Source organism: Sturnus vulgaris, chromosome 4 (genome assembly GCF_052056855.1).
Source record: "Sturnus vulgaris isolate bStuVul1 chromosome 4, bStuVul1.hap1, whole genome shotgun sequence".
Taxonomy (NCBI): domain Eukaryota; kingdom Metazoa; phylum Chordata; class Aves; order Passeriformes; family Sturnidae; genus Sturnus; species Sturnus vulgaris.
The window spans coordinates 64,027,835-64,039,868 of record NC_142246.1 but is presented as its reverse complement, the minus strand read 5'-3'; the positions used below and the strand labels follow the sequence as shown (position 1 = coordinate 64,039,868).

Sequence of the window (12,034 nt, the reverse complement as noted above, 5' to 3'; positions counted from 1 at the left end):
TATGACAGACACTCCCTCAGAAAATAGCCTCATCACACACTTTATATCTTTATTATTTTTCTAATGGAATTATAGAAGACAGAGGATTTAAATAGGATTCGTGTCTTGTGGTTTATTTACAGTTTGTCATTGCTGTTGTTGACTCAATACAATTCTGAGTTATGGAAGAAAAAAGAGTTGTCTTTTCTATATCTAAACTCCATCAACAATACTCCATAGTACCAAGCTTTATTATTACTATCTTTTCCAAAAGTAAACGGAGTGGAAAAAAACATAATATTTTTCATCTTTGAAAGTTTATAGTTCATACTAATACTCACAATTTTAGAAATTTTTAATGATATTTTAATTCTTTTATGATAACTTATTTCACTGAATACTTTAAAAACACGTTTCAAACAGTAATTGTGTCAAACAATAACTGCTATTAAAAAATTCACCTTTATAATAGATATTGGTTCTACAGAGGGCAAATCAGTCACTGATCCAACCTTTCAATGCATCTGTGGAACTTGGAACAGCTTGTCAACTGAACAGGAGGCTTAGAGCAAACTCTGTGTTGTTAAAATAGAGCTATTTATCATTTTATCCCCCCACTACAAATCTTCTTTCAAAGTCTTTTCCAGATAATTGCTCTTATCCACCATGACCGATCTTGTCCTCTGCATCAGCTTCAGCTCACCTTACAGAATGAAATCCAAGCTTTGTCTAGGGCTGTTTGTCTTTGGTTTGCTGTTCACCTCCAAAAGTGTCTCCTGCACAGTCCTTTCTGTCACTGCCCAATGGAAACTCCACCCAAGAACGTGTCTGAGCTTCCACTGTCTCCTGCCTCCATTAATCAGATACATTCCTTGGTGGCCTTGGCATAATCTTGGCCCAATTGTATCTAACCAGAACCTGGATGTAAAGAGTCTCTCTCATTCCTCATTCTCCACCTGAAATACTAGCTAATTATTTGCTATTTTTTAAGTCTGTTTTAGGCAAGGTCTGGTTTTCACATGCATTCTTTCCTTTGGTAGGCTAATTATGTTCCAAGAAGTCCATTATCAAGAAATGGCTGGGAACTCAAGGCTCAGATGAATATTTTATCTTTGACTTACCAACTCATGCTTTTGTATTTTTGAGAGCACCTTAGGTGCATGATTATAGTAAACCACTAAAAATACCTGAAAGAGGCACAATGAATTTCCTGTATGATTCATGTTGGTAATTTCTACTCAGAGAGCTCCTGCTTTGTGCCACGCACTCTAATGACAGCAGTACCAGGAAAAGACTTGCTCATCACTTTAAATACAACAACTTAGAGGTCTGAAGGAAGCAAATTCAGTGCTAAAATACAATCCCCCCGATTTCTGCAGGGAACACTTTGAATGAGTGGTATGCATCATGTTGCAAAATTATTTGGAGGAAGTCCCAACATTGAAATCATGTTTCTAATGAACTTGTTTCTGCAAAGCTACCACTGACAGTCCAGACACCATCGTGGGCTGCACAGTGAAAACCTGTGGTCAGTGACAATAAAACCAAAATAATTAAAACATCAGCAAGATGTGAAAATGAGCAAGAGGAGTGAAAAGGGGGCAACCCCTCAAAGAATTTTCTTGGGTGTGATTACTGTGTCTCAGAAGAGGAAACAGCAGAAATAAGCACTTGCATCATTAAGGACACAGCACTAATCCTGACAAATTGAAAGATGAAGTTGAAAAGATCAGTGCAATTAAAAGGAGATAGTTAAGAGAATATATGATAGAAGCACATAAACCAAAAATGCTGTATGAAGACCAAGCAGCAATTTTTTATACATACAGCTTCAAAAATCCAGTGATGCGAGTCCTAGTGAAGGGAACGTGACTAATTCAAAACCTAAAAAATGAAGCCATTTTAGCCTCCACCAAGCAAAATTGGCTTCTGAAATCTACTTTCACAAAACATCAGACGCAAAGAGCTTGGAAGGATTCAAAACAAGATGAGACATTTCTGCAGATTATATTTGCAAAACTTCTATAACATTATAACAGCATAAAAATTCTGAATATTTATCAAACAGGAGCTTTGGAGTAAATATACGCCATAAGCTTTGGGATAAGACTCAATCACTCATAAGTAAAGGAAGCTTAGAAGCTTCTTTCTAAGGAAAGGAGCACAAGAATTATTTTTCCTAACAAAGTTCACTTCAAAATGAATGGATAACCATTTCATCTTTTTTTTGGTTTTTTTTAGAAGTGAAGCAGATAAAATTACTCTCATTTTTCTTTCCTACAAGATATGCTTCTGTGATATATAGGCAATAAACTCCAGACAAACAATATAACATTCCCCCTAGAAATAAAATAATCATAGTTTTTTCATTCTATTGTTTCCAAAACAGGCAAATAATTATTGAGGAGTTAATCCTATCCAGGGAAGAAAAAAAAAAAAAAAAAAAAAAAAAAAAAAAGGCATGTTTCTTTCTTTACTAATAATTTTCTTTTAGAATCTCTTGGAAACTGTTACCCTTTTGTCTTCTTATAGAATTTGCCAGTTTCTCCAGGTTTTAGTAAGCCTGACCTAACATGCAACTAAAAACTATGATGTAGGGTGTGCTTGCCTTTTGCAATGCCCTGAACAGCTGTTTAGAAAAAAAACAGCAAACAAACAGGAAAAAAAACCCAAACAAAACAGACCAAAAAAATCTCACAGGACCACATGAGCAAACTACCCATCCCAAAAAAGGCAAAAAATACATTTAAAAGTATTTTAAATTCTGTTTTACTATACATGTGTGGAGAACAGACTGGGGTTTGCAAAGCCATGAAAAAATGTTGCACTGTTCCTAAGAGCTGAAAAATTTAAGTTCCTTTTTGATTTCTATCCACCACAATCCCCTTCTTATTATACAAAAGTGTAGACAATATTTAAGCTAAATTAAACTCATTTCTCCCTTCCTGCCTTAAGACCATTCCTGCCTTAAACTCTTTCCTTGCTAAACTGTCTCCCTTCCTTGGATATTTTAATACTTAGATTCATCTTTCAAAACCTCAACATCTTCCAAGAGCATGATCATTTGGGGTTAATTGTATGATTTGCATTTAATAGTAGAGGATAATTCTCCTGCATCAGACAATTTTAGTGTCTCAAATTCAGAAATACTTAGAATTATATCTGTGGAATTCACACTTTTATCCTAAATTATATTTTAGTAACTAGCAGTAGTGTCTAAAATTGTTTTAGGGGGTTTTTTTTGGTTGGTTATTTTTCAATTTTGATTGTTTCACCACAATACAGTGGAATCAGCTTAAGACAATATTGCTTCAGTTCCACAACATGAGCAAAACCATTTTACTTTCACAGTTTACATTTAAAACTTTATTTCCTTGTTTCAGCTTGGAGTCATATATGTGGCAGGATTAATCACATTATTAATTGAACAATTACTCAACCATTCAAACATTTTCCAGGTTTCTGCTTTCCTTTTTCCTTCAATTTATTAATCAGAATTCATCATTCGAAATACAGAGTGACACAAACAACATCATAAAACTCTACAGAACTTTTTTAGTCACCTTCATACCTTAAGTGACAGGAAGTGACAAAGTTTTTCACTTCAATTTTGCTTTTTTTCATCATATTGTGGGAGGCTCTAATTTGCTCAACATGGACTTGTTAGGGCATGCTGTGCACAAATATAACATCTGGGAATCTTAGCAGCCTTTTCTATTTCTAACCACTACTGAATGATTTCTCTGGGGTCCTAAAATCTGTGTAGATCTTGCAAAAAAAGCCTTGTCTGAGAGGGCCCAGTCTCAAAATAAAATGTAAGAACACAATATAGAATGTATAGCATTTTATAGATTCAGAGCTGCTGAATTCTAGGTAATGTTATGTAGCAGTAACTGTCACAAAAAACCCCAACAGGTGATGTCACTTCATTCCAATGCAGTACAACTTTAAACACTCAAAATCAAAGTAAAATCCAGAAAATTTTACTTTAGTCACCAATGAAAGCCCCTCTTTCACATAGGCCCTATCTTCCAAAATTGGTTGTGAACAGTGAAATCAAGAGGAAAGAAGATTATGCAGTGTTCATTCATTGCAAAATTTTATCCTTTAGTTTATAAATTAACAGAGTTTAAAACTGATCTTGTCTGATGAGGACAATTGTCTAAACACTGTTTACAAAAGTCAAGCTACACTTATGTTCATATACTTATACTCCTTTATGCAGTAACTGATGGAAAGTAAGAAAAAGGTTTCACATCCTTTTTGATGCACGATGAGGTAAATAATGCATTTGTATGTATTTGAGCTACATTTTACTGAACTTTAAATGCTGAAAACATGGTACTTACAAGAAACAAATGTTGTGAAAATCCTTAAGTGGATAAGCATAGTAGCAGTGCCTCTGAATGTGGTTGGTTCAAATATCTTCCAAAGTCATGGTAGTTTTACCCCAAATCACTTTTATTAAATGCTATCCCCTCTTACCAATGCAACACTTTTGCAATGCTGCTGCTCAAAACCAAGTCAAGTAAATACCAACATCCAAATGTCCAAGAAAATCAAAGCCTACTCTCAACACGTGGCATGTAATTAGCCTGGGGCTCCATTTCTCAATAGAAGTTGTGTAATAAGAGGAAATGGAAAAAAAAAATGTATTGTTCCAATTGTTACATGAAAGAAATAAAATACAGACTGCATAGATTTGCACCAAAAAAAGCCTAGTGTTGATGGGACAGGACAGTCATTTCTGATGCAGGAGAAAGCTTGTGTGTGTGTGCTTTGTATTCTGGAGAGAGGATTTACGTTCAGTAATTTATATTTGAAATTGTCTTATTAGTTGTGATCAGAAATTGCCAAATTCAAGTACAGGTGGAACTTCCTTTCAGCGAAATCTCTTGCTGTGCTGCTCCAGTTACACCTACAACTGCAAGCTTCAATGATACAGGTCAATCAACTTTCTAAAAAATTGTTATAAGCCAAGACTTTTTTATATTCATTAGGTTCAAAGAACCACTTGGCTAATCTTGCATGACGCCTGTAAAATATCTGGACCAGGTTTGTGTAAAGAAATATTAAAAACAGCAGAAAGGGCTCATTGGGACATCTCAAAGGAAACAGAAATAATTTTGTAATAAAAACCAGCAAAGCAGACTGTATGACCCTTACTAGAACAATAAAAATTATCATACATCTCCTACTAAAATTTCTTCTAGGGAGGTTTGAAGGATAAAATCTTTAATTCATGCATTTCTTAAAAAACATTATTTCATGTTGAAACCCAAAGTTAAATACCCTTAGAGGTTACACATTTCAAAGCATCATGTCGGTAAATGAAAGAGTTTGGTTAACAATGAACACTGGAGTTTTATCAAGAGATAAACAATCTTAATACCTGTGAGAAAAGGGAATTTAAACTACAATCTATAATGAATGCTGAATAGGATTAACACTCACTTGCATATTTTATAGGTAATTGCTTCAGACCTGACTATATTGAAGCCACAATAAAAATAAAATGAAACAGGCTGAGTATGATAAGAAGTGGCTTCTGAGACAAAAATATTTATCCTTCAATAGCAACTGTGGGAAAAAGACACAGAGAAGAATACTTGAGAAGAGGATTGCCTGAAGATGGTGCAGTGCATGTTTTGTTTGAGCTCAACACTTGATATAGTAGCATCCTCCTCACACGTTTTACTAGATTACGAGTGTAAGGACTCCACAAGAACACACGTCTTCACAATTATTTTGAAAAGGAAAGCCCAGACAAAGCTGAAGCTCCAACCCACACACTTATGTGATGATAGATGACACAGATGCCCCTATTCCCACCATCTGCTAGCATTCCACGTGCTATTGCTCCTTTTATTTAGTCTTATCTCCTCCCTCAGACTCTATCAATCACTTTGTCTCTCTTTCACACCCACGCTTTCAACTAGGCTTGAACAGCTCAACCACATTGGCAGTCAGGAAAATCAGAAGCACTTATCTCAATCTTTGTGCAACTTTTGCTTCTGTTTCTTTCTCAAATCTTTTCTTTATTTTGGTGAGGAGAAAAGCTCACCATGGTGATTTTTTACTATGAGTTTCTCCAGGGAGGTGAATTCTATAATATAAAATCACAACAAGGGCTATTACTTGCATTACGCCTTTGGAGAGAATAACACAGTAGTAGTAAAAGTGGTTAAAGTAATCCTCTAACATTTAAAAGGCATTTACCCGTGGGGCAAATGAAAATATGGGAAGTGCATGAACTGTGAGAGTCAGCATAATCTATTTTTATTGCTTACTAAAAAAAAACCTTGCACATAAGTATTCTCAAACAAGATGAGGCCATAAATGCCTAAACACAGTACTAAATGAATAAAGTATTATAACAATTCATAGGATTTTTATAACCCATCATCACCATGCATAAGTATGTATCAGTCCACTGACTTTATTAAAATGAAGATTCCAGTCTCCCACATGCTGTTCTATTGGCATAAAAACATCACACAGAAGCAACAGATGGGGTGAATAAAAAAAAAGAAAAGAAACTCCATATTGCAGAACAAACCACCTCTGTAAACCACAACAGGAAGGAATTGCCTGAAAGTGCACAGGATGGCTTTGGGATGCAACACTAGGTCACAGCATTACTCTTAGACACAAGACCAGATGGCCATCCATGTGTGAAGCAACTTTCATGAGGAAGGGGGCAATGCCTTCCACATCATCCATTATCATTGCAAAACAAAGGCATTGTCTTCAGGGTAGCCCTGGACTACTTAAAATAAAAGTTTCCCTAAATTTTATCATCACGGCTTACAAGGATTCAAGGACAGGCTGCCATTTTAATCACTGCAATGAGAAATATGACATACAAAGGATTTTGGGAGACCTGTGTTTTCTATTCTTTTTCTCCAGACCACACACATTGTAACGATTCTCAGACATCTCTCCTGCTTACAAGGTCAAACATAGACTAAGGTTTCAAACAAACATTCCTTTGGTATCCTTTTCTTATGCCACCTAATGTAGATCAGCTAGAGGAATTCCATTTTTATCCTCATTGCTCCTTTATTCACTACCAATTTTCACTTTCCATGGTAAAATGTTTGTCTGTGTTATTAAGTCTACCCAGCCACATAGCCAAACACACCACAGAGTTGTTCACACCCCTGTCATTTGCTGAATCTTTTTAAAATATTAATGTTCCAGAATATTTATATTGTTAACCAAATGCTGGCATTCACAAATTTAAAGTCATGACCACACTTTAGCACAGTCCATTGCTCAGAACTTATGATGTCACTGGAGTCCTAAAAATTCTGAGCAGTCAATTCTGCTGTTCATTTACAACTGTGAATTCTTAGCAGCCAGAAAGTGTCCCTTTCATACTTCAAATTAATATTTTTTAGCTCATCATTTGCATGATTCCAAGTCAGAAAAATACATTTTAGTACTTACTATTGCTGCTGTTTCTTCCTTACCTTCTCATATCCTCCTTAATGTGCAGATTTATTAGTTCTTTAGGAACATGGAAAGAGAGGGTAGTCTCAGCCATCTGTTCCCGGATCCGCATCCACTTGTTGTCAGAAGTAGGGAATCTATACAACTTACAGACTGGGTTTCTCAACACTGCCAAGAGGAAAAACATTATTGCTTTACTGTGGTTATATGACTCTGAAAATTTATGACAATAACCTGCAAAAAATTAATATTAAATCCCCCTTGCTTACAAAATTAATTTTAAAACTATTAAAATTCTACTAAAAACATTTAAATTTTATTTCATTTTTATACCAGCACATGGAGGACAAAGTATTACTAGTACATCAATAAATCACATTTTACCAGCAGAATAGGTTACCTTTGAATTTAGGTCTTCAGAGGAATGAGAATGTAAATTAAACTCTCTTTTCTTACATTTAAGCTCAAGTTAGGAAAAACAGAATGCACAAATGAACAATGAACTCAATAGAGTCACCACCGTTGCAGGTGGTAACCTGCTAGAACCATTCACAATTCCAATAAATTGCACAGGACTCAGAGTTCAGCTGCATCTTCCCCTTGGCATGCACACACAAGTCATTAACACAAATAGAAGGTGTGCTTCTACATTAAAGGAAACTTGACCTTTGACCACGTGAGAGTTACCTTGATCACTGATGTAGTCAAGACACTGCTACTACATAGAAATAAATATAGCAGCCCTGTCAATAGGCTACACACACAGTTTTCAGATCACTACTGCAACATGACATAAGAAAAATCACATTTCTTGGTATTTTGGAAGATTATGCTTAAAACCCATCATGTTTTTTATTTTACAGTTTTCACATGTTGGCTACATTTCCAGTCAGATCTTACAATGATGCTGTACAATAAAGGTGGGAAATTTCTACTCTCTCCTTCCCATCTTTTTCTTTTTTTTTTTGGCCTGCTCCTTTTTTCCAGAAAGAACAAATAGGGGAAAAGCTGAGGAAGAAAAAGTTCTGTTTGACTACTTTGATAAACTTACTTGGAGACAAATGGCTGTCATTTAACACACATGCCCACAGCATCCTAACTCAGAATGACTTTGGACAGCCATCCCAATCCTCCACTGGTACCTTTCTATCAGCCTCCTGGAAAAAGCTGCCTTCCAGCAGGCTCCCATTGATCTGCTGCTGAGTGGGCTCTATAACTCAGAGGAAAGCATTCCCCATGTGTGTGAGCTGTGGGGAAACTGCTGCTGTCAAAATGACAGCTACTAATAGACATTGCAATTCACAACTCCCTGACACCATCAGTGTTTATGCAGGCTGATTTATAGAGAATGAAAAATAAAAGGTACACAAACTGGCTTGTCTATCTAAGCAATCAGGTTTTTTAACAGAAACCCTTTAGGAAATGCCTAAAAAAAGATCAGACATTTAATACACTGATAATAAACCCATTGCTGGCAACTCAAAGAAAGGAGCAATGTTTAAGTGGTCGTACTGCACTGTATTCCCATCACTCTACTGAGTTATCTTTCATCATTAGTCTTTGATGGAAAAACTGGAAGCCTTTTTAGAGTCATTTTGTCTTCAGTTATCAGTGATTTTACTTTCAAAACCTAAATTCTAACTTAGTCTTATGAAATAACTGCAGAAATACTTGAAATCTCTGACATATGAAAACCAGCAATTTTTCTTTACTAATAATACTCAAACTATCTCAATGTTCAAACATTTTTCTGCACACTTTTAGAGTTTAAGGATCCTCACCATGGAGATTTAACTACGGAAAAAATCATCTCCAAGTCCTGTGTACCCATGATCAACTTTCACCAAGTGTTCAGGCTTTATTACACACTTGCTTAAAATATGTGGCAGTGCATAGTTCTTATTTTCCTTCTCTTTTGCTGAGATTCCTGTAATCAATGAAATCAGTCTCATCAATAATATTAACAGTTTCTGTCAATTCACACAGCTGATATATGGCACCAATCATCTCCCATTAACAAGGCAGGGAATGCAAATTTCCAAAAGTCAGGAAGAGCTCAGGAAACTAAGGGCTAATTCAGATCTGGCCTTAAACAGAAAACTGCCAAACAGATGATAATTTTGGGTTGGGTTTGTTTTTTTCTGTTGTGCCTCTGATCAGGAGGGAGCAGGCTGGTACATATGACCAGGACATTTTAAATTATGATACCCCAGACACAAAAGACTCTTTTCTTTATTTTACCTTTTTATATCTACTTCGTAAGGAGTTCATCAAAGGACTTTTTTCCAAGAACAGCCCTTAAATTCGCACTCAGAATCTATTACACTGAAAAACACATACTAATCTGAGAGAACCTAAAAAGTAGCTGAAAAATCTCTTTCCTCCCATCTCCTCCCTGTCACCACCATCACAAGGGAAAAAACCAAATCCCAGAAAACCCATCAGGGCTGCAGCAAGGGACAAAGAACAGTGAAAATATGGATCCAAAGTTGTGACTTTTATTGCTGCTAGAATTATTAAACTCCTCTCTGGGTACTAGCTGAATTTTCAGGTCTTTGATTCAGGTCTGAATTTTCAGGCGGAGATCATCTCAAGTGTGTTGTAAATTTTTTCAAATGGTCAAATCATATCTCCATGGCTTTAGGAAGATAATTTCATTTACAAACTTAGAAAAAAAGCCTGGGAATTTTTCCCAAAGAATCAAAAAAAATTCCAATATGCAGTTTTGCTAAAGTTTAAGATGGTCAATAAAAGCTGCATAGTACTTGATGTTTTCCTTATAAACAGAACTCCTGAAAGAATGTGATTCCATAAAAAAGTCTCCGAAGCAGCTTCCTTTCCAATTACAACAATAATTAATTTCTAACTATAACAAGTTGTCTAGAACAGAATTCTAGAACGCATGTAAAAGCATCCAAACAGTAAGAATGGCAAGACTAGAATTGGCATTTATAAAAAACAGTTATTAAAATGAGTGGAAGTTTCATAAACATAATCCTTCCTGTATTTAAACAGTGATCATGAGAGGCATTTAAAAAAAAAAAATCCACATGAACTGCAGTAGTCAAAAAAGAGAAAAACCTATTTTAAAAGCTTTTCTCTATAGCATCAAGCCAAAAGCCAATGCCATATATTTACCCATCCATATTTTTGGACATTCTCATTTTTAAATATGAAGACCTCTGTGCTTTTTATTCCATGCAATATCCTTCACATTGCTTCCCCTGAAAGTAGAATAAAAAAATAATAAAAGATTGAATACTCTGGTTTTATTTTCATTCCCCATTGAACATAGATCAAAGCATAACTCTGCCATATATTAATTTACTAACAGTATTTCTATTTATATCTTTCTTTGTAGCATAGGTATATGATGTGTAGTACCTCAGGAATAATAATTACAGCTTTCTTAATTTTGCTTAATTTCAATTATTTTTATTCTCTTTTTTATTTAGAATGCAATTTGTTTACATGCAAACAACTGGCAAACTCTCCAGCATTATAAATAAATAACTGAATTTTGAGGAGTAAATTCAGTCTCTTGGGGTATAGATGGAATAGTGATAAGGCTCTGAAATACACGACTCATTCCCACTCACTCAATAACCATCTCATAACTCACTGGAGGGCTGCAAGTTCCCTATCATAAGATTTAAATTTCAGAAGAATGCCAGCGTGCTCCCTGTGCCTACAGGCTTAAGGATTCACAGAGGGATATTTTTTTTTTCAGTTTCATCATTTTGAAGGCCTGATAAACAACAAGAAACAGAAAGCACCAGAAAGCTTTAGAGCAGCATACACGTGTACTAAATATGTATGCCTATGGAATGCATACAGTTCTGGGGGTAGTTCTGTGTGAACACAGCAGGGAGAGCAGTGCAGGCTCTGTCGGTGTTCCCAGGTTTCCTGACACTTCTGCACAGGTGCCCATGTGAGAAACCCAGTGTGTCTCCAGGCAACACGGAGAGCCTTCATCCACAGGGAGCCCAGTGACAGAGGCATGCTGGGCAAGTCTGATGGCTTGGGGAAAGAGGCTGGCAGTATAAAAGGAGAGCTAACATTTTCTAAGAAAAGAAATCAGGTATTCAATAAAAAGAGTGGGACTGACAAAACCTGGGACCAGTGCCTGCTGTCAGCAGGAAAGTGCAGGTCATGCTGGATGAGAAGAGAAAGTCACAAGTACAGGAAACACACTGAAGAGTAATTATTTATCAGAACAAACTTCCTGTGAGTGCAAACTCTTCCCAATATCCTGCACGCTGTCATTTCTTGCATTTGCACCTGCAGTTCTGCTCTTTCCCTTCAATTATTTAAAAAAAACCCTGAAAACTCAAAAAATGACAGAAAAACAAGTCCTCCATGCTATGTTTGACTTTATAAACCCTAGTAGTGTTGGGTGGGGTTAGGTTTTATATTGTGTTTATATTTGAGAATAATAAATGTGAAAATGCTGTCTAGATACACTATAGAATCATGTGCAAATGTTCTTTACAAATTGATCTAGACTTCAATGTTCCTAAAACCGACATCTACCTAGGAAGTTCCAACAAAATACATTCACAACCTACAGAATTTTCCCATACAAAAGAAGCCAACAAAA

At 35.8% G+C, this 12,034-nt stretch overlaps 1 protein-coding gene across 6 annotated transcripts in view; it reads right to left on the bottom strand.

Moving 5' to 3' along the window:
- INPP4B (inositol polyphosphate-4-phosphatase type II B) overlaps window positions 1–12,034 on the bottom strand; it is a 294,269-nt gene that overhangs the window by 94,184 nt on the left and 188,051 nt on the right. For all 6 annotated transcript variants that reach the window (XM_088164137.1, XM_088164138.1, XM_088164136.1 and 3 more), the window contains exon 11: window positions 7,455–7,602. In XM_088164137.1, the coding sequence (XP_088020263.1) occupies window positions 7,455–7,602 (148 nt within the window). The remainder of the gene's footprint in view (window positions 1–7,454; window positions 7,603–12,034) is intronic.